This window comes from Pezoporus wallicus, unplaced genomic scaffold (assembly GCF_028554395.1).
Source record: "Pezoporus wallicus isolate ANWC-B61680 ecotype Strahan unplaced genomic scaffold, APGP_CSIRO_Pwel_v1 contig_8341, whole genome shotgun sequence".
NCBI classification, from domain to species: Eukaryota; Metazoa; Chordata; class Aves; order Psittaciformes; family Psittacidae; genus Pezoporus; species Pezoporus wallicus.
This window is the reverse complement of record NW_026638083.1, coordinates 3143808-3170986: the sequence shown is the minus strand read 5'-3', so window position 1 is coordinate 3170986 and position 27179 is coordinate 3143808. Positions and strand designations below refer to the sequence as shown.

Here is a 27179-nt window from a genome sequence, read left to right as displayed (position 1 = left end):
GGAGGGAGCGGCTGGGGCCGCCGCTGCTCCGATCCACCGCTGCTCCGATCCACCGCCACCACCGCCCGGCCCCGGAGCATCGCCCCGCCCGGCCCCGCCGCCTTCAGGTACGGCCCGTGCCGCCCCGGCTCCCCGCATCGCCCGCCCGGCCCGTCTGCAGCCTGCGGCGGGGCTGCCCCTGCCCCGCGATGCCGCCGGCCGCATCCCTCCCCCTCCTTCAGTTCTCGTATTCAAACGCAGCTCTTACCGGCCGGGGATAAGCGGAGAGCGAGCTCCGTTACTGGCTGCGAGTCAGACGTGTCTGGGAGCCTTAATGAGAACCAAGTGTAAGGCAAGTCGCAGCCACCTGTCCCGGGATCCCCGGCCAAGCGCGCCGCGCTCCCATCAATCAGTGCATCTGCCTCTTGGAAAGGGTGTCTCGCATGTGAAGGGCTTTTGCAGCCTAGCCAGTTCTGTGCTGGACCCTCAACCCGGAGGCGGCCGCGAAGGCGAGGTGGGACCTGGCGGCCCTCTGGAGTGTCTGTAAGCCCTGTACCACAGCCGTGCTGGCATTGCCGGCAATCTGCGTTTGCAAACTGCTACAAAAGCCCTTACAAGAAGAAAAAGGGGTAGGAAACAAGCTCTTTACATTGCAGGTCTGCAGCACCTCTTCCACCTCCCTGCTTCCTAAAGATTCTGCCTAGTGACTTTTCAAGGGGAATTAATTTAGGGGAGAACACTTTTATTTTTGACTTGCAGACATGAGCTGCTTTGATTGCCTGGAAGCTTGATTTCCTGAAACCTGCTCCTTTCTGGCTCTTGCAGTGAGGTTTACAATAAAAAGTATTGTGGTTTTGAGCTGTTTTATTTCAGAAAATGCTATTCTGGGTTACTCTTTCATGAGGCAGATGGAGAAAGAGATGAAAGGATGGCACTTGGGATACTTAATTTCTGCTCTTTAATTGCAGGTGGTTTCTCTTCTCTAAGAACAGGCTTCTTCCCTGGAATAGATAGGAATTGGAGTGAACAAATGAAAAAAGGAAAAATATTGGCTGTTAATTGAATTTATTTATTTGTTTATGAAGCCTTTCATCCTGCTGTTGCAGGAACAGTTCTGTAAATGGAATGTTAAGATGCACTGCTGCTATAGAGCCAGGGATACTTCTTGTTACTGGCTGCCTCTTGTGCAGTACTGGCTTCTGTGTAAGACCTGCTCCCTTCCTAGACATCCTTAGAGCTCCAGCTCACACTGGTGGGATCAGGTGCAGCCACTGGGAACCACTGTGAAGTTGTGGTTTGGAAGATGGCAGCTGAGGTGGGATGTGGACTTTGTACTGTGTTAGTGCTTCCACTGGTTAAATGTAACTTCAGGATCAAGCCCCTGCAGCCAGTGGTGGCTGGTGTCATTTAGCTCACTAGGAATGCTGAAGAGGATGTGTGCTGTGTAACTCCTGCTCTTGACAGGCTATGGGGCTGGATGAGAGCTCTGCTTAGTGTGGCGTTTGGTTGTTTTCTAGGATGAAGATATCTAAGTGGAGGTGGAGCAGCATCTCCCTCAGGATGCGATCCCAGCTGAAAGGCGTTCTGGCCCTTCTCTTCGTGGGCAATGTTGCCTTTGTGATAGCTCAGGTAAGCACATTGCCTTGCTGGGAGGTCTCTGGGTTTTAAAATGGTGTGTCTGGGATGGGTAACCCCCAGGACCTGCAGGGCTGGTTTGTGCATGCATCAGGTCTCTAGCATGTGTGAGGATGTGTGATTTGGCTTAACTCTTTGGTCTCGGCTTAACCTAAGTTGTACCTTCTGTAGCATGCATAGGCTACTTCTCGGGCTCTGTAAGGCCATGTTTGCTCTTGGATGAGCACTGCTTCCTTTGGTCCCTCCTCCCACAGTAAGGAATAGCTGGGACCCCCCCACAGAGGTTCTGTGCCCTGGCAAGGGGATGCCAACACCTTTTTGAGGGCAGGTGTGTGGTGGTGACACTGCTGGTGGAGCAGCTCCTTTCCCTCTGCGTGGTGACACTGCTGCCCACAGTGGCTGAGGGGTGGGGGTGTCAAGGACCTTCCTGAAGTGGTGAACCTGTCTGTGCAAAGAGAGCACACGGGCTTCTTCAGCCCGCTAGCATCCACTGGCATGGTCTCCTGCTGCAGAGTGGATTTGCTAGGGTTTGCTGAAGCTTTCCATGAAGGTTTTGGCTGCAAGTGGCTCTTCAGCTCCCTGAATTTGCTGTGGAGCAAGAGTCAGGGAGCACCAAAAGACTTGGAGGGTTCATGGTTGTTTGTGAGCTTGGTTTTGCCAACTGAGAGAAACAATAAACGTTTCCTTTCCTGAGGAATCCCAAATATTGCCATTTCGTTCCAATTCGTAATGAAAACACAATTGGAAAAATGCAGGGCTTCTTGCAAGATGGAAATCTCAAACTTGACCTCAGATGCAGAGGGAAATGCCCGGTTGCTCAGGGTGGGCTGGATGGGGGATACCCTTATTCCACCCCAGTGGTGCGGGTGCTGACTGCTGCTGCTCTCCCCACCCTCCTGATGCTCCAAGCAGGATGTGGCGCAGACCTCCAACAGCCTGGAGGAAGGGGCAGACGTCACTGCGTACTGGTGGGGCGAGTGGACCAAGTGGACGGCGTGCACCAGGACCTGTGGGGGGGGTGTCAAGTCCCAGGAGCGGCACTGCCTGCGGCAGAGGTACAGCCCCAGCTCTGGGGGTGGGAGCTGCAGCTCACTGGGGGTAGCTTCATGCAGGAGGTCATTGCTCGGTAGATGAGCACTGGTGACAAGGTGCTGTCTGGCAAATGCTGCTCATGCAGAAGGCAAGCATGGCCCTGAGCACGCTGCTGTGAGGATGCTGTGCCCTGGGCGTTCCTGCCAGAAGGGCCAGCTGAGCTATTCCTGTGCTGGCCCTGAAGTTTCTCATGTGGGGATTAGTGCAGATGGGCAGCAGATGTGGCATAAGCCCATTCCCAAGGCTTCTGGGTACAACAGTGAGGACACTATGGGTACAGAGTTGGTTGGAGACCTCCTGATCCTGGTTGCTCTGTGTGTGGCTCTGCCCTCTCTGGGCTGTGTGGTTGCCAGATTGCACCTTGCAAATCTTGTCCCCAGGCCATCATCCCCATGATCCCTCCTAGGATACTGTAATGTGAATAGTGGATGCTGCAGGTAACAAACCCAGAGAGACCTTTTCTATGAACTTCTGTGGGATTGTAAAAGATCCCTGTGGTTCTGCTGCATGGAGACTGATCTTGCAGAAGTAGGGACAAGTGTATTTAAACGAGGGGAAAGGGTTTCTGATCCCGTTCTGTCATTTCTTTATTCAGAAGAAAGTCAGTGAGTGGGCTGGCTAATAAAACTTGCACTGGAACATCCAAAAGATACCAGCTCTGCAAAGTACAAGTAAGGATATCCTTTTTCTTCACTGGGAACACTCGATACAGAATGTGGAAAGCTATGCTTGCTTTGTGCAATGGTATTTTTGGGCCCCTCAGAGAGGGGGATGTCATTTGTCCTGTAGCAGTCACCATGTTGCCTCTCCAAGCAACTGGACTTCCCTTCTTTGGTGCCCATCACCATTGTGTCAGGGCTTTGAGCCTTTTGCCTTCACTGGGGGCCATAAAACCCAGTGGGTGGCTCTTGTACCATCTCCCATGAGGGCTTCCCCTGGCTGTCCCTGCAGTGGGAGGAGGAGGGAGGAGGATGATGTGGCTCTGGATGGGGCAGGCAATGGAAACACTCCTTGCAGCCAGTTAAGATGTGCCAGAAACCTTTCCTGCACTCTGTTTTCATCAGGATGTTAATGTATCCCATTCTAGGAGTGCCCTGCAAACGGAAGGAGCTTTCGAGAGGAGCAGTGTTCATCATTTAATTCCCATGTGTATAATGGCAGAACGTATCAATGGAAACCTTTATATCCTGGTAACAAGACATTCTTTGTGTGTTTCATAATGCTTAGCCAAATATTTTGATAGTTATGATGCTATAGCCTGCAGGAAGGCTCCTCCTCTGCTGTTTTAAAGTGATTTTTCAGAGACACAATCAACTGTCTCCCAAGCTCAAAGGCACATTTTGCAGCTGCAGTGTAGCTTAAAAATAAAATAACAACATGAATTTGTGGCTGTAGCCTGTGTAGGTCGCATCCCTTGAGGACCAGAGAGCTGAAAGGCTGAAGGAGGATGTGGGAGTGTGGGGTGATGGGCTGTGCTGGTAGGGAGAGTCTGGCTCACCCAAACAAGTGTCCTTAGAGCTGGGGCCATTGCTGGCTATGTTGTGTTTTGGTGGCACTTACTCCACACCCTTCATATGCTCTGCCAGATGTTGCTGAGATGCAGTCAGTTGGCTTGGTCACCTGGGTGAGCAGCACAGAGCCGCAGAAAGCTCTTGGGGGTTGGAATGAGATCTCTGTTTAATTCTTAGGCACAAAACTCCCATCAAAATCAAGCACTAAAAAAATGATGGCCAGTTTTTAGAGGTGTTGGGAGCTGCCTCCTTGGGCGCAGGATCCAGGGTTCCCAAGTGCTGGTTCTTCAGGTTCACAGTGCTATTTGGGTGTCTAAAAATAGAGATGGGATCTAATGTGACTTTCTTATTTCAGGGGTTTCTGTAGATGCCTAAGAACAAAATTATGCTTCGTTAAATTCCTTGTTGCCTCCTTCTATGTGAAACAAGCCCCTGTCTTGCCAGCCTTTTTGGCAAGGTCAGCGTGGTAGGACTTGGCTCGTGGCAGCCTGGTTAGCTATAGCTGCTTGGCTGCTTTGTCCCTTTCGTATGGCAAGGTGACAGTTTCTTTAAAGACACTTGCTCTTCGAGATGATTCACCAGAACAGTTACAGTGAATTGTTTTGTGTTTTAGCAGGCGTTCACGTGGCTCCTGGGGGATTTGCAGAATAAGTTTTGACACTGATGCTGTCTTGCTTGGGCGTGCAGGCCAGTGGGTATATGCTGCTCACTAGCTGGAGTTCAACACTTAGTGCTGGGCTTCTGATGCATATATGAATGTCATTTGCTTCCTGTGGATATTGCCAATGGATGCAGCCAGCCAGTTGCCTGCAGAAAGCAAAGGGTGACTGAAGTCCAGCTTGGGTGAATGTTTATGGAAGAGTTCTTATGTTTTAAGCTGCTATGGGTTTGACTATAGTCTTACTTATATATGTATTTATATGTCTATGTTAATTTAACTCTTGTGTTAGATGATATGTGAGCATGCTTATGTTTTTGTGTAATGTGTACATATATCACTGCTGCAAGTCCTTGCACAGAGCAGTGGCAGCTGATGCTTCAGTGCCTCCCTGGACTGATGTCAGTGGTACCTGTAGCATCAGGAGGGCCATCAGCTCCTGGCAGCAGAAGACTGCCTGGCTGTGCAGAGGCTTGCAGCAGTGGGCTGCCGCACTGTCAGAAGTGCTATCTCATGTCCAGCATGGAACACAAGAGATGGTGGCTTCTGATCGCTGGCTGCTGTGTAGTTGTGCTGCTGCTGTTTAGTTTGGCAGAGATTCATTGACATTGGTAGGATGAAAGTTTTTGTTTCTGTTGTTTTGAATGTATCTTTATATCCTTTCCCCTTAGATGACTATGTTCACATTTCTAGCAAGCCCTGTGACCTCCATTGCACCACTGTGGATGGTCAGAGACAGTTAATGGTTCAGGCTCGGGATGGAACATCCTGCAAATACACTGATTTCCGAGGGGTTTGCGTGTCTGGAAAATGTGAGGTTGTTAAACATTATAGCAAAAATATTGTTTGTAGCATTCAGAAAGCTGCAATGGGTGCAACATTTGCCTGACCCTCAATACTCTGTGCGGTTGTAGCCGATTGGATGCGATGGCATTCTCTTTTCCACCCACACCTTGGATAAATGTGGAGTTTGCCAAGGAGATGGGAGCAGCTGCACTCACGTCACCGGCAGTTACCGGAAAGGAAATGCTCATCTGGGTAAGGCTGTTGGGGACCTTTTGCTTTATTTGAATCAGGGCTGTTTTTTAAAATCAACTTATCTTTTTGTAAATTGCTTCCAGCTCTTCCCAACTGCCTGCTTCAGCTCTTCCCACGTGTTCTACGTGTGTTAATGCCACTTGTAATTTGGGCAGGGAAAGCCTTCCTTAAAGAAAACCAGTAACTGCTTGGTGCTTGTCAGAAGCCTGAGGTCTCTGATGCTGAACGGTGAAAAGGGTTATGCAAGAGGCTGGTGCCTATTTTAGTCTTTCTCATGACCCAGTAAGACTAGAAAGAAATGACTTGTTCTAACAGGAAGCAGGGATATTTTGAAAGACCAGGATTTCCAAAATTAGTGAGATGTGAAGCAACAACCTTGTCCTAAATACTGCAGTCTGACTTGGCACTAATGATCAGTGCTCTCTGAGGATCAGATTAAGATGGAGCCAGCTGTAGGAACTTCAGTGGCCTTAGGAGGACTTGTCCCATCACTTACCTAGTGCTAAGGGGCCTCGGAGTTGTAATCTCTTGCTGGGGTTTTGGGAAGACTGGCTAGCACGGGGTTTTGGGAAGACTGGCTAGCACAGGCTTCAATACTGAACCGCAGGACTGCTTTGCTAGCAACAAAGTAGTCTTCAGCTATAGATCCTTGCAGCAGTTTAGATAAATGTGATACCTGTGCATGTAAGGATTGCATCCTGTCCCTTTCTTGCTTGTGCTTTCCCACCGTAAGCTAGGACGTGTAGTTCACACATTTCTCTGTTATTGCTGAGGTTCTGTTTGCAGCCTAAATTATCAATATGAGTTTTTTAATCCACCGCTTAACAAAAATAATTGCAGCTGAAGGCCAATGTGCCCGGTATTTGCAGTATTGACTTCAGAGTGTGTTGTTCAGAGTATCTGTTACAAAGTTCCTTTCATTAATCTGTAGTTTCCCATAGGCTATTCCCTGGTAACGCACATTCCTGCTGGAGCAAGGGATATCCAGATAGTAGAACGGAAAAAGTCTGCAGATGTTCTGGGTGTGTATAACCTCTTGGTACTTCCCTAGCATGTGTGCCTATACTAGCTAATGCTTTTTCCAATGTGAGGTAGAACGTAGTTTTATTACAGACATGAGCTAAATCCATGTCGGTGTGAATCACAAGCACGTTGTCTAAGCCAGTGCGTTTCTCCTTCCTTTAGCCTGAGCACCTGGTCTGTATGTATCACCACTCTGGTTGCTTGAATGCAGAAACTGTTGGTCAATATTGTTGCTGCTTCAGTGTGGTGTGACAAACATGCTGGTGCTGGATCACGGATAGCCAAGTGACTTCAGCTCTCTTGTGATCTTGATCTTCTGCTTGGGGAATGTGCAATGGCCACATGGCAACAGCACCAAGGAGATGTGACCTGTGTGGTGCCTTTCTGAAGTGTTGGTGGCCACAACATCCATCTTGCAATGGAGATGGTGGAGCTGCTCGGGAGGAGTGTGGAAAAGTCTGGAGTTGCCCAGGAGAAGCACAGTTGCTCACTTGGCAGAAGCCATTGTGCTCTGCAGCCTCATGTGGCCATGTGCAGGGAGAGGGAGACTTGAATTGAACAGTAGGATGTAGTACAGTCCCTGGGCTAGTTCTGGGTGATCTGTCTTGGGTCAGGTGGCATCAGCTCAGTGCTCCCAAGGAGGCAGCTCCTGCTGTTGGCCATCTGACACTCTTGCTGTCTGCAGAGCTGTGATTATTCAATGTTCATGCTGTGCTAGTGCCAAAAGGGTGAGAGGAGCCACGGACTAGTGTAAGCCATATACTCAGGAGCTTGCAGTGTAGAGGGATGCATGACCGGAACGCAGGGCTTGTAATCACATGGTATGTGTTGGAAATAAGTGACAAATGCATTGTAATATGGGAGAAGCACTTGTTTTATTACTGTGACACTCTGGTTTTTATCCTGTGAGTGGACAAGTGGCACTATTGCATTCCTCTTGCCATGTGATGGCACTGATGTATTTGTTTCTCTCTTGTTGGAAGCTGTGGCTGATGAAGCTGGGTACTATTTCTTCAATGGGAACTACAAAGTTGACAGTCCAAAGAACTTCAACATTGCAGGCACAGTGTTTAAGTACCGCAGGCCCATGGATGTTTATGAGACTGGCATAGAATATATTGTTGCACAAGGACCAACAAATCAAGGGTTAAATATAATGGTGAGCTTTGACTTTTCAAGTTAGCGGTGATGGGGAAGGGAAAATCTTTGTTGGATTGGGAAAGGGGTGGGCATGGGGCAGACTCCTGCCATGGATTCAGAGCTTGCTGGGCAGCTTGAGGAGGGGAGTGGGAGTGAGGACTGTGCCTGGTTCTTATTTTATTTGCATCAGTGCTCTTGGATGCAGGCAGGGCTGTGAGTAATGAACGTGGGCTTGGTAACTCCCCTCTCTGCGGTGTGAAGATGCCTCAGGCACAGCTGGAGGATTTCTCTTCCTTGGCATTTTTATCCAAGTTACCTGGCAGGAAAAGTAAAAATAAGAAATTGGGCCAGACAGCTTAGACAAATGCACAAAACTTAAGCCCCAACGCTATTGAAAGCAGCCCATCTAAAGTCAGGCATACAAAGAAAAGTCATCTAATTTTCTTCTGGGCAGCACCGTTGCAATGTAGCTCCAGGTTCTTCTGGAACAGGAAAGGAGGGATGCTTGGGTGCTTATAAAGTGTAAAACCAGTAAGAGGTTGTAGTGCACCATCTGCGAGTCCCCATCCCCAGTAGCCATAGAAATGGGCTTGCAGGTGATGGTCAGTGACTTTTCAAGTGGCTCTCTGCTCACAGGAGGAAGTATGACCTGCGGCTCCTGATCCCTGTGCTGGGGCTAATCCCTGAGGCAGTGCTGCCAAATAACTCTTGGAAAATGGTGCTGGGCTCCAGCTGTCAGAAGCTGGCAGCATGAATCACGGAGGCATAGAATACCAGGGTGGGAGGGGGCCACAAGGGTTATCTGGTCCAACCTTTCTTGGCAAAAATATGATGGAAAGCAGATTGGAAAAGCAAAGTAGATTCTCGCCAACTGTCAAGTCCAAGATGAACCACAAGCTTTGCATGCCATATACTCACTGCATCCACTAATCATTTGTTTGCTAGGTCTGGAATCAAAATGGCAAGAATCCATCCATCACATTTGAATATACCCTCCTGAGGAAGCCACACTCAAAAAATCTGCAGCCCATCTACTACACCTTCTCTGAGTCAGACAGCGAGGAAAGCAGAGAGTTTGATGGAGATGTGCCATTGGGGTTTATCCAGCACAATGCAACCTATTTTGGGAAAATCTCCAGGGAAAGGATAGACTTGGAGAACCAGGTGTTTGGAAGTCAGGACATGGAGGAAGATTTGAACTTGAGCAAAGGTCAGGAAACCAATGAGGTCTATGAAAGAGCAGAAACAATTGACTGTGAGCCAAAACTGAAGGGCAAACAACCCCAAGGTAAGGAGGAGACTTGGGCCTCAGTGTTGTGTTTCTTGGAGCTCTTGTTGAGAAACGCTCGGTTTCTACCTCTGGTGATTCTGCTGGTTCATTTTTTGGAAACATTGGAAAGTTCTTTAAAACATCTCTGCTCACAAATCCTCTTTGCCCTTCAGATTCTGGTTTCTGGTGGGTGGGGGGTGGCCATGGGTAAGGTCTCCCCGCTGGTGCCCTGCTGTGCTTTGCCTCATGCCAAGGACAGGAGGGCGCCCTGGGTGCACGAAGCTCCCTGTCACATCTGCTGTCACCTCCTGCCTCTCCATGGCCCCCAGCAGCAGCCCTCCTGCTCCAGTCCCTTGGGCATCCCACCACCAAACTGCCTTGAGCTATGCTTTCCCAGCGTGGCTGCATGGGCTCTGGGGCTAGGACGGCATCTTCCTTTCTGACCTCTGCTATTGCTTGGGGCAGTGCTGGCAGGTGCTGAGCTCTTCTGGCCATACGATAGCAAGGTAGGACCCGCAGAGCTGCACCCCCTTCTCAAAGGGGTACTACACCGTCAGTTTTCTCCTCCCCAGGAATCCAGCTCCTGCCTCTGTCCCCCTGGGCTGCTCAGGCTCTGCCATGTCCCTGCTGCTCCAGGCTGCTTTTGCCTCCCAGCCTGAATGCATTTTGTGGTTGTCACTGTTGTTTTCCCCCTGTTGGCTCCAATCTAGATTCAAACGTAACCAGGTCTACTTACCAGACAGACCGTGGCGACAGAGGCTTCGACCCCAGGTTCACCTCGAGGGAATTCCTTTTGGAGAATGCCATCACGGACAAGCTGCGGGACAAGACCTTGGACTCCAAGGAGCTGATGCTCAACATGACCATGAACAGCATCTTTGCCCAGGGAGACCCAATCAACTCTGTGGGGTCACAGATTGACAGCCTTTATGTTGACTATGAGGACACTGATGGTGGTGTGACCTACACCATTAACAGCACTTACATGGAGCTGAGCAACGGGAAAACGGTCAATGCCTCTGCAGACACACCATTTTCAAATGCCACTGTCACCATGAGCAGCCCTCAGGGGAACAGAACTCACAAAGCAAGGTAGGAGATATGTCCTTTAATTACAGTAAATCCTATTTATTGCTATTCTTGCCTCAGCCCTTTACTCAATGCAGACCCCATGGTGTGCTTTCTGTCTGCTTTGGAAGCCAAAGGTAAGTGGGGGTAGAATGTTGTATGTGAATACTTTCTGTTGGTGATTAATTTGGAAGGAAGGGCCAGGGGGTTGGGAGCAGAAAGTCAAGAGAGCATTAAACAAGAGGAATACTTGCTGCCCTCCTTAGTGGGGACGTTGGCAAGTCCATGCTGATGGCTGTCAGCTTATGCATTGCTGTCTGCCTGTCATAGCTTGTTATCAGAGCCATGAATACAAGTAAGCCTCTTCCTTTTGCCTCTCTTGATGTCCTGCTCTGATTCCCCAGGCCCTTCCTTCTGAGTTCTGATGCAGCAGAAGTTGGTCTTGGCCCCTTTTTACCTATCCTGTTGACTGCCACTCATTATCCTCAGTTGTGTTGGCAGGAACATGCTCCCAGGCATGGCCCTGCCTGTTTAACCTGCTGCTGGAGAGGCAGAGTGGGACATGAAGAGCTCCTTGGTAGGGCCTGCAGAGCTAGCCCAGGTTTGCTGCTGTGACAGAAACAGAAGCAGTGCAGTTAGTCATGGCTTTGACAAGACTATCAAAAGCTCTCCAGTCAGTGGCAGCTTATTGGCTGATACTAGGATTGCCACTTGAGATTCATTTTAGCAGCTGGTTTGGACTAGTAGTATTATGAAGTGCAGTGGGAAGTAATAAAGAATTAATCTAGCCATAGTAGCAGAGTTTGTCCAGGCAAGGATGGGCTGGGTGAAAGGGAGTCTCGGGTTACTGCTTGTCCAGTCTGTGTCTAGCATCTTATGAAGGTGCCCTGATGCTGTCTGGGGAGCAGATTTTAGTCCCAGCCTATGGGAGCTCATCCCCAGTGTAGGCACGCAGGGCTGAGATGGGACCATTGCTGCAGGATAGCAGTTAACGCTCAGTGTGTAGGTACGCATTAGTGCACTCCCCAGAGAGCTCGAGCTGCCACTGAGGCCTTGGGAGTCACCCAGGTCACAGACCCACAGCTGTGGGTTTGGGTCCCACTGTGCACCCCCATGGCACCCACTCCTCCCCTGTGGGTCTCCTCCTGGCTATGCTACCTTGACTCTTCTGTCTCCCAGTCACCACCAATAAAACATGGGTTGTTATGCTGAGCTCCAGAAGATAAAGTGTAAAGCACTGAGCAGGTGCTCTCCAGCTGTAGTTAGGTGTATCTATCCACAGCTTATACTAGATTATGCTAAAGACACTTATGCTAAGGAAAATGTCCATGTAGGCAAATGTATCAAAAAACTTCTTAAGGATAAGCACATTAAACCATTGCCAAAGGGTTGAGTCTATCATCTCGTCTTGTGGCTTGGTGTGGAAACTTTGCCTTCAGCAGCCAAAGCAAGCATTGCATTAACCCTCTGACAGATAAGGGCAGTGCTGTCACCTCCCTGCTTTCCCATGCCATGGGGTGAGGGAGGAGGTTCCCTGCCCCTGGGGGCTCTGCAGCATGCTTCCTTGACTGGCCCCCGTACCCCAAACCTCTCTCCCAGTGGCTGTTAAATGGGGCTAGTGCCTTCCTCCTCCTAGGAATACAGTGACCTTTATGTGCGCCCAGTGTCAGAGGAGCTTGGCTATTACAGAGCAGTCACAAAAGACTGTCGGAGGTTCTAGTAGTTTTTTGTGGTGCTAAAAACCTCTTGCCCTACCCCTGGCTGCCTGTCTGTTGAAGACATGGGGCTGGGGGTTAAAACCCTTCAGGCATGATACCCAGCACTGCTCTCTTTCTTTCCCCCTGCCCCCCTCCCAGTTCTTCCCTAGTTTTGTTCTACAGCACTTCCTCCTCCCACCACTCTCTAGAATAAAATATGAACTTTCCAGATATAAGTATTAACATGCAAAGAAGTTTTGCACTAGCCAAAAGGCTGTGTCCAGGCCCAGCTGGGGCTGGCAGCTGGCACAGCAGGATAAAGCCCCTGCTGCTGGTAGGAGGCAGGTTTGGGTTTGGCTTGTCTGGGCAGGAGGATGCTGGAGGCAGGTGAAGAGTGTTGGGGACTGGATTTATTCCTCCAGGAGGAGGGGAAGGTTCAGGGACAGCTGGAAGCTGTGCTGAAGGGAATGGCAATGGGGCACAAGGGGAAACATCTTGCCCTGAGTGGGGGATCCCCATGCTTAGAGCTCAGCAAGACTGGACTATGCAAGACCCTGTAGGACCCAGTCTGTTATTGGGGTCAGCCTAGGTCTGGGCAAGAGCATGGATTTGGGATCTCCTAAATCCTTCCCAGGCTCAGCTTGGGAGGGATGGTGGCTTTTTTGCTCACTTTCATTTCATGTCAATGAAGATGTGCAGGAAGATCATCTCTTTGCATGCTGTATCCAACCAGTCCATCCATGTGGGGTAGTGTTGATCAGAGGTGGGAATCTTACTTCTTGGCAAACAATCGTAATTCTTAGTGTGGATGGAGTGTAGGCGCACGTTGCACCAGTGTGCTGTGTTATAATTCCTCTTTGGGAGCAAACCTCCCTGGGCAATGGCAGGTGCGTGGCTCTTGTGCTGTGGTAGGGATGCAGTGCTGTTCTTCCTCTCCTGGAGCGGAAAAAACCTTTCCATGGCATTTCAGGGCAGATCTGAGCACCCTTTGTCCTTTACCCCATGCCGCTGGTGCAGTGTGCAGCCAGGGCTGATCCTACAGCAGGAGCCATGAGTTTCCCCCTTTGCATCAAAATAAAAACTGAAATAAACCCCAGAACTGAGCCCAGGGGCTCTGGCTGCTGACCTGTGGTGTTTGTGTGCACTCAAAAATTCTTCTTCTGCTACAGGGACTGTTTTGGGAAGATGGGCAGCCCAGACTGCAGCTAGGGTCATGGGATGGTGATGACTTCCAGTGCTGTTGTGTACTTGAAAAGCAGAAGCAAAGTGCAGGCAGGGAAGAAAATAATTGTCTTCATTGTAAAGCTTATAATAAAGAGGAGAAAGAAAAGCAAAAGCCCAGCAGCTTTGTGGGACAGTGCCCTGCTGTTGCATTTAGAGGAGAACAAAATGACAGTTTTGTCTTTGCTTAAAGTGGTAAGTGATTGACACACTGCCCTGTGACCAAATGTCGGATTTATCTGGAAAGAACTTGTCCCTGCAGCCTCATTATCCATGGAAGCAGTTCTTTAGTTAGGATCACATACGTTAAAGAGGCACTGTTACAGATCTTCTGTACTCAGCTGTGGCATAAATCTTATTTTGAAGATTATTTTCTCCTTTGAAGGGAGAGGAGCCCCAGTCACAGGGAATTGGTGGTCCTAGACTGGAGGATCTAGGTAGTACTGCTTTTTCTAGGCAAATTAAAGTATAAAAAGTAGCTGTTGTGTTTTAATGGATCTTACTGAAAACTCATCTTGTGACCCGTCTCCTGGCTGGGTGGCAGGAGGCAGCACATGGAGCTGAGCTGGGAGCAGGGGCTGATGTGGGTCCCCAGGCAGAGCTGGTTTGGGAAGATGAAACACTATTTATAGTGAGCTGAAGTCGTTATTTTTCCACAAAGAAGAATCATATTCATTTCGGTTCCCTTTTAAATGCAGGAAGCAACCATTTGCCAAACTGACAGAGACAAAATCAACAGGGGAAAATGAGATTGTTTTTAATCCTTCTGGAGGCTCAGTGCTGGCGGTGGAAGGAGGGTGGGTCCAAAAGGAAATGGCTGGATTCTCCACAGTGTCCTTCTAAAGGTTGATTTGATAGACTGGACCTGAACGTTTTCTTACAAACAATTAAATAAGGCAATTTCAGAGCTTCTGCTGCCTAGAAATCTTACAAGCTGCATATCTTGCCAGGCCAGAGACAACTGGATGTCAGGATACGACCTTGTACGCTATTTCAGTGTAGCTGTCTCAAGGGTTTGAACAAAGGTATGAGAACAGAATTGAAGCCTTCTGTTGTAAAGGTGCAGTATCCCTGGTGCGTTAAACCTCACAGCACGTAGGATGCACTGAACTGGGATAAGCTGTTATTCTTGGTTTGACAAATGCTTTTTTGTACACCAGGCTGACTCTGTTACTCCTTTCTCAATGGCATTATGTGTTTGAGCGCAGCATGGATATGAGAGATGCAAATTGCCTGCCCAAAATAAACCAAACCAAAACAAGAGTGGCAAAAGCAGTGGGTAGGCAAATGGCATGCCTTGGTGTTTAAAAGCAAAGTGTGCTTTGAGAAGCAAGCTTAGAAACTCCTGTGCCACATGTTGGCTTTTGGAAGGAGTGAACTGCTGAGATTTGAGCAGCAGCAGGCATGCCGGGCCTCACAGCCACAGGGGAGGAGATACTGCACCTTTAGTCACTGTATGCCCAGGGCCAGGTGTATTTGAGCAGAAAATGCAAACTTTGTTAAATTCTGAACTGTTTCTACTTGTGGGTATTTTTATCCCATTCTCTCTATTTCTAGACAGTGGAAGCTCTGCCTCTAACCGGGCTGGGGATTCTACTTGGGGCTCAGGACAGGTATGTTGTGAAACAAACCAAACCAATTCAAACAAACAAACAAACCCCCAAAACTCAGAAAAACCGAACCCAACCGCCAAACACAGTAAATCCCCTCCCAAACCCGAACCCAACCGGGCTGCAGCTGCTGGCAGATGTGTGTGTCTGATGTGGCCTATCACCGCTCGCCTTGTAAATGCCTTGTTTTGTTTTGTTTTGTTTTGTTTTTCTTTTGTTTGCTTATCGCTAGAAACAGATTGAAGTTGTTAAGAAAGGGCCAAGGTGTGAGTGCTGCTGACATGTACAGGTGGAAGCTTTCCTCCCATGAACCCTGCAGCTCTACATGCACCACAGGTAGTTATAAGAAGCAGCCAAATTCTGCACAACTGCTGAAATCACCTGGTGTGTGAGTCACTTTTCTGTCTGTTAGGGATGGGAAGGACCTGGTGCTGTGTAGGGGATCTCGCAGTCTCTGGAGCTGGTTTGGCACAACCCCAAATCTGCTCTGCCTGGGTGCAAAGACTGAGGGGGCCGGGTGCTGGTGCCTGGCTTGTCCATCGTCCTGCACAACACCCTCCCTTGGGTGGGCTCCCAGTGCTGTCTTCACTTCCCAGCCTGGCGGGGATGCCCTGGGGCTCAGCAGATCCCCAGACCCCTGCAGAGTCCCATCATGTTACCTCATTTTTTTTCTTCCTCCCTTTTTTGACCCTTCAGCAGGGTTTGAAACCCTCCGCTGCTTCCCTGCATGGTGAAGTTCTGAAGATTGTTCAGCTCTGACAGGAAACAAAATAGTGTTTGGCTTTTTGATTTTTGTTTCATTTCTCCCACTCCTCCTACCCTGGAGCCTGGTCTCGGCTGCGAGGGTATAAATCTGGAACAGCCATGTAGACGCCAGGATGTCAAATCTGGGCCTGTATTCTTTTCGCATAAATTCCCCCTTTTTGCCCAAATTCCCCCTTTTTGCCCCTGAAACCTTCAAGCCAGCTGATCTCTCCTCCTTTACCCCTTGCTAACCCCACCACTTGTGATGAAGCATATGTGGGGGTCATGCGCTGCTTCCCAGTGGCACAGTCCCTGAAATGATCCAGATTTGCAGTGCTCCTGGCACTGGAAAGTAGGAAAAAAGGGGGAGAGAGGGAATTGCAATTGAAGGACATCTCTTAAAAGAACAAATTGTAAGGATTTTATTTTTTAAGCATTTGTTCTTGCCCAGCAGACAGACACATGCCCCAGTGTGCCGGCAGCAGGAGCTTTCCAGGCCGTCCCCAGGATCCCATCAGCCATGTGTCTGGGACATTTTTGACTTCTTTGATCCTCTCTGAACAAATTTCCCCCTTGTCCGGGCCAGGCTGCCCTGGTTTTGCAGCTAGCAGAGAGAGGTTTTACTTAAATTTCTTCTTTCTCATTGCCCTTTCTTAATGACATATCACAGAGAAGCAATACCATGTCAAGAGCTGTAGATCTTTTTTTAGTTTCATGTAAACCATATGTTCCTGAGAGCTGCAGTTCTTGTTACCTGTAGCCAGAGCAGCCTCCTGGTCCCCAGCCAGGTCCCAGAATGGACTTCACAACATTTACTCTGGCATGGCAGGCTGCGAGGGAAAAGGTCTTGGTCTGACTACACTGGCTGCCTTCTGGGGGAGCAGGAGGTGCCTCCTTGCAGAGCCCTGTCCTGGCCCACAGTGCTGGGTGCCCCGGGGAGCACCCTGCTGCAAGCGGGGTGTACTGCGAACAGAGCAGGTGGATGGAGCGGGTTGGGGACTGCTTGCTGTCGCCTCCACCCTCGAGCCGGGCAGGGTGGGAGCTGCCCAGCAGACGCGTTGCCCCGAGTGTTTCCTATAAAACAGAGTTAGTCATGTATTGATCTTGGTGGCAAGCCCTGGCCAGGGCGGCCGTGCCTGCCTGCAGAAGCGGCCAAGCTCAACCGCACTGCCCATGTTGGCTGGGTGACCGTAGCGATCCTCCCCTCCCAGCAGCATCCAGCCCGCGGGCCAGAAAGCCTGGCTTGCTGCCGGGAGGAAGCTTTGGAAAATGCAGCTCAAAAGAAAAAGCAAAAAAAGCAAAAGAAAAAAAAAAGTTTGGATGTCAAAATCACCAAGCGTCCTCTGTTGTGTGTGTGTGTATTCTCTTTGAAACTAGGAGTGATGTCCACATATGCGATGTGTGTTCGCTATGATGGGATCGAAGTGGATGATACATACTGTGATGCCATGACCCGTCCTGAGCCCATCCATGAGTTCTGTGCTGGGAGAGAGTGCCAGCCAAGGTACCGCCTCAACAGGGCGCTCCTGGGGGGCTCTGTGTTTCCTCTGCCATGGATGGATATGGGGAGGGGGTTGGTATGGATTTGATGGTGGGGCAGCAGGGATGGCCTCTAGCACCCCACTGCATCTGCCTGGGCTTCCCCTGGGCTGCTTCCCTCCTGAGTGCTTTAGCTCAAGCTGCCAGGTTAAAACTTCCATAAATCCTGGCAGTTTGCACATGGATTCCCAGCAAGGTTGGCTTCAAACACTGGGCAGCATCCTGCCTGGTCAGTGCCTGGAGGAGCTTGTGTGCGAATTGGGTGGAGGGGCTGCACTTGCAAACTGTGCCTTTCAGCATCCAAAACATTGCTGAGGTGTACTTGTATCAGGGCAAGAGCTGGTGCAGAGGAGGACCTTTGCTGGAAGTCCTGCAGAATGTTTCCCTTCTGGTGTGGCTCTTTACCTGAAAAGCAGCCCTGCTGCTGGTCTGTAATGTGGACTGTGCTTGTTGGGAGATTTGTAGCATCTGCAACTATACATAGGACAGACCAATGTCTGCTGAAGGAAGGATGACTGTGGCGGTGTCAGACTATGGAAAGGGCTGGGGGAGAAGTAAAGTCGCCTGGTGCACGCTCTGAAATGGTGTCACTTGTGAACGCTGCAAAGCAAGACCACAGTGATTGGAGGGACCAGGAATGGTAGCCGGAGAGGGCTTGCTTTTGCCTTGGGTAATTGTGAAGGAGGCGTGGAAAGGAAAGCACGTGCCCTTAGCAGTTACGATCTTGCTGAAAGCCAGGGCGGGCTGCCACTGAGGCAAGAAAAGTGTTAGGAGGTGGGTGGTGCAACTGCTGAGAGCCCTGTAGACACCATGAGGACCTTAACCTCTACCTGCATTAACTTTGTAATTTTTTAGCGCAAGCATTAGGGGTCTTTTCATGCTTAGGTTATCCCACTGGTGTTTTATAAGGTTGCTTCTTATAGTTGTGCTGTTTCTGCTCCGTGGGCTTGCACTGTAAGAGGGAAGAGCTGCTCTGTGATCACTGGCGATAGCAGCTTCGGTGGTGGGTAAACGGAGGAACCTAGGAGCTGCCGGGAGCAGCTGGGGCAGTGAAGCACATTCATTGGGCAGGGGGGATGCTTCACGGGCTGCCAGTGCTTTCCCAGCAGAACGTCCTAGGAGAGTTTTGCCTCATCTGGATGGGCTTTGGTTTCATCTCCCTTCTGAATTTAGGTGGCACCTCTAAATGTGTGACATCTCCCTATGGCTGCTGCTTGTGCCCAGAGCCCTGTGCATGCAGTGGGGATGTGTCTATCCTGCTCAATGGCAGCAGCGGTGGCCCCGTGTCCAGAGGGGCTGTGAATTCTAAGCCAGTTAAATTTTTACATCTTCAGCTTATTCTTTAATTGAGAATTGCTATAATGTTACTGTACTGCATAAACCTTGACTTTTTATGTCTTTCCCCTTGGTTTACAAGCTGTTTCCCTCTTGTAACATCAGGACAGTTGTGGCAGGGGACAGTATGCGGCTGATGGCGTCTCAGAGCAGATCTCAGCTCTTGCAGCCCGTTGCGTCATGACATTAGCAGAATTAGACTGACGGTGGTGCATGAATTTCTGTCCAACCATGGCGCAGACAGCTTTGTGTGACATTATTGCTGGGATTCGCAAGGTGATAGATGATCGTGTCCTCATCGTGCTTCAGCGGATCAGGCAAAAAGGAAAGGGCAAACAAACATGGGCCATAAGCACAGCAAAGAAACGTGCTGCACACACAGGGTTTCGGCTGGGGAGCGTGCAGCCTGCGGTAACAGGCACCGGGCAGTAAGGGTACCAGTTCATGCCCCACTGTGCCCATGTCTCCTTCCTGTCTGGTTTTAGCATCCGCCCCTACGAGTGTGAGCTCAGGTCTGCTGGGTGAAACCACCAGCAAACACTTCCATCCCCGGCAGTGTTTAAGGCCAGGTTGGATGGGGCTTGGAGCAGCCTGTTCTAGTAGAAGGTGTCCCTGCCTGTGGCAGGGGCTTGGAGCAGGAGAGGCTTCAAGGTCCCGTCAACCCAAACCAGGCTGTGATTCTGAGGTATTTCTATGATAACAGACCCCATCCCAGGGGAAAATCTCTTGCACACTGGCAGCCTGACCACAGCTCATTGCTACTGCAGCTATCTCCCTCCAGCCGGGAGCAGGCAGGGCTTCCCAGGGGATGCTCTGGCTGCGGTCCAGCCTTTCTTGTCCCCACAGGTGGGAGACGAGCAGCTGGAGCGAGTGCTCCCGCACTTGCGGGGAGGGATACCAGTTCCGCATCGTCCGCTGCTGGAAGATGATCTCTCCAGGATTCGACAGCTCTGTCTACAGCGACCTCTGCGAGTCCGCGGACATCGCGCGGCCGGACGAGCGCAAGGTCTGCAGGAACCCGGCCTGCGGGCCGCAGTGGGAGATGTCCGAGTGGTCCGAGGTGGGTCCTTGCGGGGCTGGCCTGGCAGCGCTGGGCTGAGCATGCGCCTGTGCTGCTCCGGTCCTTTCCTGAGTTAAGCTGCTCGGTGGCCAGCTGAGGCTCTGCCCCTCAGCACCCTGGCTGCAGTGCACCAACGTGCATCAGGAAATCTTTTTCCCTGAAATGAAGCCCTGAGTCCTCTCCAGCATGAGGAAGCCACTCGTGAGGCCTTTGACTGCATATGAGGTGCTAGCATTGCCCACTGAGACAGGGCAGGAGCCCGCTGCTCAGGTCCTCCCACCTCTACTTCCTCAGCAGCCTCTTCGACCAGGGGAGATCCCACCTCATACGTGAATTATGTTCCTATAAACTTCCCTTCCTCACCTGCAATTTTTTCTCTGTGACTCGTGGAGAGTTGAACCTTTTCCCACTGTGCCTTAAGCAGATCCCTAAACAGTTGGAAGATGGTTTAGGGGTGGTGCAGGGCTGCTCGTGTTTCAGCTTGTTGTTTTGCTTGGGAAACCCTGTGAAAGGATTTGTGTCCTTGAGTTCATCTCCAGGCGTGGTCAGTGCTCTGGCATGTCACTTGCGAACGTAAACCAGTGGAAGCAACCAAATCGATGCCTCTTCCTTGGGGAGCTGGGGCTGGCCTCCAAGCTGGGGTGGCCCGGGAGCAAGTCCCCTGACTGCCACAGCCCGTGGTGCAGGAAGGGGAGCGCAGCGTGGCTCACAGCATATGCAGCGGGTGTAACTGTGCCCCGTGCTTTGCCAGTGGGAACCAGTGTTTTACAGAAATCTGTGTTCTCCTCTAGCCTGTGTCAGGGAGTGAGCACTTGAGACAGTCCTGGAGTAGTTTGTACTTAGCCAGCAGCAAAGCTAATCTCATTTGGATCCCATCTGAAGCCGGGTGCCAAATTGGCTGGGGAAATAGGCATTAAAAAAAAAAAAAGCAAGCATATTTCCAGGACCTGAGGATTAACATATCGAGCAGCGTGTCTGAGCGCTGCGCTGTGACACTTCCCTGCTTTATGTTATGCACGAAGCAAATGTGTGTATGTGAGACTGTAGTAACTCAAATCCAGTTCTAAATAATGTCACTGAGCTGCGCAGTGCCAGATTTATCCACAGCACAAAAACCTCAGTTGTGCAGCTTGGGGAAAACACTTTCCAAAGGGGGGGGAAGGAGCAGGCTGCTCTGGGCAGGAGCTAGGGGAGAGCTCACCCTGGCTGTGACAGCTAAAACCTTTTAGCTCTGACCAGGCGTTTTTGGTGCCTTGGGCAGCGTGCAGCCCTCCTGCACCTTGAGCTGAAGCTGCTGAGGCATTTGGGGGAAGAGGGGTGACTTTGCTAGGGACAGTCACAGAAAGTTGTCACCGTGTGATTTTAGAGCTCATGTTCACAACGTAAAGCCACAAACAAAGCCCAAACCCACTGCAGTGGCTCCCGGTCCCTGCGGTGGTGGGACCCTGCTGATGCTGTCCTGTTCCCTCCTGGCAGTGCTCGGCGCGGTGCGGGGAGCGGAGCGTGGTGACGCGGGACATCCGCTGCTCGGAGGACGAGAAGCTGTGCGACGCCAGCACCCGGCCCCTGGCCGAGAAGAACTGCACGGGGCCGCCCTGCGACCGGCAGTGGACCGTCTCCGACTGGGGACCGGTGAGTCCCCGGCGTGGCCGTCACTGCCACTGGCCCCGTGTGCAGGCTTGCTTGTGTCTCTGGTGCTGGGAGTTTGGGGTCGGGCTCGTTACCCCTGGCAGCTTCGGCTGTGATGAACCCACAGGCAGCCTGCACCCGCTGCCAATCTCCAAGTAATTCCCCTGTTTGGCTCTTCTGGTGCCCATGTCACCTCTGCCAGGACTTGCCCACCAGCGCTGTCACCCTGACTGACCACCTCGGCTCTGCCTGTGGCACCGGGGGTGATCCAGCATCCCCATAGGTCCCACCACTTCCCAGTAGGTCCTCCTGGAGCTCATCCCTTGTGGGGGACAGGGTGCAGGAGGTGTTAAACCACAAAAGACCTGTCCGAGGACCTTAGTGGGTGTCAAAGTCCTCATGTCTCTGCTGCACAGCTACTATGACAATGCTGATGCTCCATGCCCAGAAAACGAGCCTTTTCCTGTTTGTTTTTCTCCATCCCTGCTCTTTTCCCTGCCTGCACAGTTCTGCCACAGAGACCCCCTCCATCCCAAGCTATTTTTACCCAGGTTTTGATGCATTAGTGTCAGCTAAAAATAAGCAGTTTCCATGGCAGCGGCAGCGCTGTGGAACACCGTGGGGCTCCCGTGGCCTCCACCGGAGCTCAGCGTGGGACTGCCTGCCCCGGTGCAGTGCAGGGGAATATTTGTAGCCACTTGTCTTGACCTCTCTGAGACTCCCTCGGGGTTCTCTGCTCATGGTTTCCCCTCCTGCCTGGCCTGAGAGCTGAGTTTCACTCAGCATGGGCATAATGGGACCTTGGGGTATGTTGGCTGTGGTGGGGCTGCCCGGGAAAGGATGTGCTGTGCTTCCCTGCAGCTATTTTAAGCTGAACCTAAATAATGCCCCATGATTTGGGGAAGGTGGGGATGGGAAGGTGGCTGAGCCCCCTGGAGGCATCTCTGCCCTGTTGTGGGGATGGGGATGGAGCTTCACTGCCACTGCTGAGTGCCGACCTGCCTGGTGTGGTTTCAGTGCAGCGGCGGCTGCGGGCAGGGCAGGATGATCCGGCACGTGTACTGCAAGACCAGTGATGGGCGCGTGGTGCCAGAGTCACAGTGCAACCTGGAGACAAAGCCACTGGCCATCCACCCCTGTGGGGACAAGAACTGCCCCTCACACTGGCTGGCACAGGACTGGGAGCGGGTAAGTGCAGCGCTCCCGGGCTGGGGTGGCTGGAACGGGGGCTTGGTTCTGGGGGGTGATAGAGGGGGAATGCCCTGTGGTGGGTCTGGGGTGCAGGTTTCAGCAGGCCCTGCTTGCATCTGACAGTGCAACACCACGTGTGGCCGGGGGGTGAAGAAGAGGATCGTGCTCTGCCTGGAGATCATCAATGGCAAGATCAAGACCCGCAGCACTGCCGACTGTGACGTGGCCAAAAAGCCTGTGGAGGAGACGACGTGCTTCGAGCGGCCGTGCTTTAAGTGGTACACGACCCCCTGGTCGGAGGTGAGCGGGAAGAGAGCTGAGGGCAGCTCGGGGCATCTGGGGGAGGGAGGTGGGGGAGAAATGCTCCTTCTTCAAGGTGCCCTTGCCCAGAGTGCGTGGTGCCCCATCCCCTCATACCTAGGGTCGCACTGCCTGCAATACCCCAAGGAGCTCAGCGAATCTCTGCAGGGCACAGCCCTCAGAGGAGCACGCAGGGGACACTTCTGTTGCACTGGCAGCTCTGGTACAATTGGCACTGGCTGTGCTCTGGGAGAACAGGAATGAGGGGAGGTGTTTGGGGTCAGCCTTAGCTTTTTTCTTGCTGTGAAGGGCTGTAGCTGGGTCCCTGCAAGCCCTCTCTAATGCAGCCTTCCTGTTCCTGAGGCTCTGGGCGTCACGTTTTGTTTGGTCTTGCAAACCATTATTGCAGCCTGTGATCACCCAAAGCAGCCTTGCTGTAATCCCAGCCCCACAAGGTGCCCAAGGGGCAGTGGGCAGCACGCACCAGCCCAGGCACAGCTCTGCAAACACAGGGTGCCGGAGGGGGATCTGGAGGTGCTTGCAGCCACCCTGGTGCCCCGGAGCAGTGTGTGGACTGGGCCAGCTCATTCGTGTCTGTTTGCAAAGAGCAGCAGGAGGAGAGAGGGTCACAGTGCCAGGGGATGGGAGCACATTCCTGTATCCCCAGGCAGAAGCTGCTGCAGGCAGCAAAGATGGAGTCTGGGGCTGGTGGTGCTGGACTGAGACATGGCTTTCAGCCAGGGGAAGAGTTCAGCTCCCTGCCCTGACATCTCCTGTGAGCACACTCATTTAGCAGGTTCTGGCTTAGCACAGGTCCGCATAATCTTGGGGCCTTGCCTCAGCTGCTTTCTCTTTTCTCCAGTGCACAAAAACCTGTGGCATCGGTGTGAGGATGCGGGATGTGAAGTGCTACCAAGGGAAGGACATTGTCCGGGGCTGTGACCCGCTGGTGAAGCCAGTGGGCAAGCAGACCTGTGACCTGCAGCCCTGCCCCACGGAACCCCCAGGTGAGCCCCGCTGCCAGCAGCACCCCTCCAGCCTCGATTGCCACTGATTTTCCCCTAAGCAGCATTGGCCAGCGTCAGCTCCTACTGACCACCAATTTGATCACCATCCCGGGGCCTTCTCGCTCTGTGCCCAAGCAATGGGGCTCTTTCTGGAGGTAACTCCGTTAAATGAAGGGGAGAGTTCAAAAGAAGCATGTGAGGACCTTAGGATAAATGGGAGCTTTGGAGCACTGACTCAGTGCTGTTTCTGTGTGATTCCAGCTAGTGTCTGGGAACTTTCATCTCTGCTGTAATTTTAATGACTTGGTCTTCAAATGTCCTGCAGGATTTGTAACTATTTCGTTATCTGAGTCGTCTGCTGATTCAAACTCCCTGTGATGTTTAGTGAACACACGGTTCTAATCCTTTAATAGGATTCGGGAATAAGGGCGATGTGGGGAAAAAAGCATGAAAATGGGAGACAGGTTTGAGGTTAGCTTTGGGCTTGGCTCTGGCCCTGTTGGGTGCTCTCTGCTCCAGGTGGTCAGGGATGTGGCATGGTGCCTGTGAGGTGCCTTGTGGCCCCTGTGTAGCAAGCTGCCTTCATGTTTCATGCATCCTATGGGTTTAAGCAGTATATATATATATATATATATATATAACCATAAATCCTATGGATTTGAAGCAAAATATTGCTCTGAAGGGAGCTGGGAGAGTGTTGAAGCAGTCTCTGGCCTCCTCCCTGTCTCCAGCAGCTCACTCACCCCTAACTCCTGCTGTAACACAGCTGGATTACCATTCCCTTTCTCAAATAGCCTCTTTGGTGCAGAAAATGCAAGTACGTTGGGGTTACCCCATGCCCTGCCAGGTACTTGGCTTGAGGCAGCTCCCTGCCAGGCTGCCTTGGTGGCTCCAGCAATGCCTGGGCAGCTCTGTTGCACAGGGGAGAACTTTAGCCTCAGGGCTCGGATGAAATGAGGCTCCCCAAGCCAGGCTAGGCATGGTGGAATGGGTCAGCCTTCTGCCTTTGCGTAGGCTGACAATGGTATTTATGGACAAGCTCCATGGTGTCTTTCAGGTGATGCTCTGCCAGATAGCAGGGCAGGGAGGTGCCAGTCACGGGCCAGGATGATTCCTTGCACAGCCCCTTGTGCTTAGGGCAGCCTGTGTAGAGGAGGGAATTGCGCTCATTAACTCACAATGGTTTATTTTCTCTTTCTTTTCCACATTGGTGCCTTTTGCCTTCTCTTCCCTAGACGACAGCTGCCAGGACCAGGCAGGAACCAACTGTGCTTTGGCCATCAAAGTCAACCTCTGCAGCCACTGGTACTACAGCAAAGCCTGCTGCCGCTCCTGCCGCACACCCCACTCCTAGTGCCCAGCAGCACCGGGCTGCGCTTCCCACGGCAAGGGCTCCCTGTGCCATTTAGTAAGGAGAACACACCCCACAGACTTGTGTTAAGGAGGCTTTTGGGTTGTTTGTCTTTCCCATTGATGCAGAACTACTCTTCTGGTCCCTCTCCTGCGTAAGGACCAGTGCTGGCATGGCTTGGTTGCAAAGCTGTTACCTCTGTACATTGGTACCCCCCATTATCAGAGCTGTACATAAAGTCGTGTATATTTGATTCCCCGAACTGCAGACACATACACGTGTTTCACAAGGTCTTGTCCTTTGATTTCTTTCCTCTGTGCAAGTTTGGGGTTGACAAGGGGAAGGGGTGAACTCTGTGAAGTCCAAGTTTCCCTTCACCAAGGGGTGAGTGCCTTTCTCCTAATTTATCGTGAGCCCTGCACTCTCATTAGCTGCATTAATGTGGTGGAAGCTGACTTGTTTGCCAAATAAGCTCCAGCCCAAGCCCTTCTTCTGTAATATGTAGGTGTATACTTTTTCAGAGAATTTTATCTTATAATCAAATGTTAGTTCCATAGTCCTTCCAACCCTCCCCATAATGCTGACATATTGTATATAATATGGAAACATAACTGCACTTTATATCACAAAAAAGACGTGCTCTTTTTTAATATATTTGTTTACAGACAGTGAACTTTATCCATATAATCATTAATTTGTACTCATATGTATATTTTAATAAAGTTGTCATATTTATGGTGGTACCTTGTTTTATTCTCCAGTTTGTAGTGAGTGTTTGGCTTGTGTACTTGGGAACGCTGCAGTTTGGGCTATGAACTTGCTCATTCATAGTCCTGAGAAACAGCAGCTCTAAGTCACGAGAGTCCTGGCTGTTTGGACCGGGATGCAAGGAAAGGTCTCAGCTGTGAGAGACTGTGGGACCATTGCTCTGGGTTAGGGGCTCTCTGGGGTTCTGTGTGCAGCTTTAGGAGCTGCGACCCTGAAGCTTCTCAGGAGTCCGCAGATAAAGAGGCCTGATGCTGTGTCAGCAAGAAAAAGCCTTTCCTTGCCCCACGTTTCTGCAGGGGTGACTCAAAGCCGAGCCAGAGTCTCTTCAGCATCCCCTGTGCCAGTGTGTGCACTGTGGTTACCTCCATCAGGGAAATGCCTGTGCCTGTGTGCAAGCTTTGCCAATAGCCCCCCCCCCCCCATATTTGAAGATGCAGGGACAGAAAGGGCAGCCCCAAATCCCAGGACAAAGTCATTTATTTCCCTTTTTTCTCCTCCCTCTCCCCCCCCCCCCCCCCCCCCCGATTCCCTGTACAACAGATCACCAGGTAAAGGTTAGTGAAAGCCAACCAACCCTCTGCTCAGTTTCCAAGCTACAGCGAAAGGAAGTAAGGAACGAAGGAAGAAAACAAGGAAGGCAGGAAGGAAGGAAGGCTGGTAAGAGGAGTACAGTCACAAGAAATGCCAAGAGGAGGGCTCGATGCATGGAAACCCTATGAGCACTGTACACAGGAGCAGGGCCCAGGCAGCACCAATCCCCAGAGCAGAGGCTTCGTGCTCCCGGAGGTGGCACTGCTCAGACCAAGCCCGGAATATTAAACACATACGAAACCAAACCCAGCCCCTCCCACCCCAAAGAGACACCCCCCCCCCCCCCGAGAAAGTCAAAGATGCTCATTTGCAAAGACTGACTCATACTTCAAAAGATTTGCTGTGGAATTAAAAACCCTTCTGGTTAAAAGTAAAAGGTCCAGCTGGGTGCGTACAGGGTGTGGGAGCTGATGGGGCTGAAGCTGCAGCTTCTCCTTCCCATCACATCTTTAAAAAGGAGCTGGCGCAGAGCACAGCCGAGGCCATCCATGTCCTTTTGCAGCCAGTCCGTCCTCCACCCCCATCCCCAGGTCCAGCGTGGTGCTTTTAACCTGAATAATGCACGGTCCAGGAGAAAGAGGGTGTTCTGTCAGACAAACGCTGAGCAGCGTGAGGCTGGAGTGGGGAATCCAGACAGACAGGAGAAGCCAGAGCAGGCGCATCCCCACACTGCACAATCAGTGCAGGGGACATGGCTCCTCTCTGCTGGCTGGGGGAAAGAT

General features: G+C 51.3%; 1 protein-coding gene across 10 annotated transcripts; it reads left to right on the top strand.

Moving 5' to 3' along the window:
- The first annotated feature begins 55 nt into the window (after positions 1–55).
- On the top strand, positions 56–25841 carry ADAMTSL2 (ADAMTS like 2). Of its 10 annotated transcripts, none has more exons than XM_057409188.1 (20): positions 76–107; positions 241–331; positions 1497–1608; positions 2527–2669; positions 3302–3377; positions 3794–3896; positions 5547–5692; positions 5790–5913; positions 6855–6935; positions 7920–8095; positions 9022–9286; positions 10057–10438; positions 15175–15278; positions 17064–17190; positions 19407–19620; positions 21097–21252; positions 22267–22437; positions 22564–22740; positions 23603–23747; positions 24983–25841. In XM_057409188.1, exons 3-20 carry the CDS (start codon positions 1498–1500, stop codon positions 25099–25101), a joined length of 2820 nt encoding a protein of 939 aa, XP_057265171.1. In that variant the 5' UTR covers positions 76–107; positions 241–331; position 1497; the 3' UTR covers positions 25102–25841. The 10 variants fall into 10 exon arrangements, 9 of the variants coding, with proteins under 9 accessions (XP_057265170.1, XP_057265171.1, XP_057265169.1 ...); XM_057409186.1 differs by having other exon boundaries at positions 77–107; positions 9022–9364; XM_057409187.1 differs by lacking the exon at positions 241–331 and having other exon boundaries at positions 56–107; positions 9022–9364.
- The last annotated feature ends 1338 nt before the right edge of the window (positions 25842–27179 follow it).

Coding starts and splice junctions, on each gene's coding strand:
- ADAMTSL2 (XM_057409187.1), top strand. CDS start 1,498: ATGAAGATATCTAAGTGGAGGTGGAGCAGCATCTCCCTCAGGATGCGA. Junction 3,897..5,546: donor ATGGAAACCTTTATATCCTG/GTAACAAGACAT, acceptor CTTTCCCCTTAG/ATGACTATGTTCACATTTCT. Junction 23,748..24,982: donor CTGCCCCACGGAACCCCCAG/GTGAGCCCCGCT, acceptor TCTCTTCCCTAG/ACGACAGCTGCCAGGACCAG.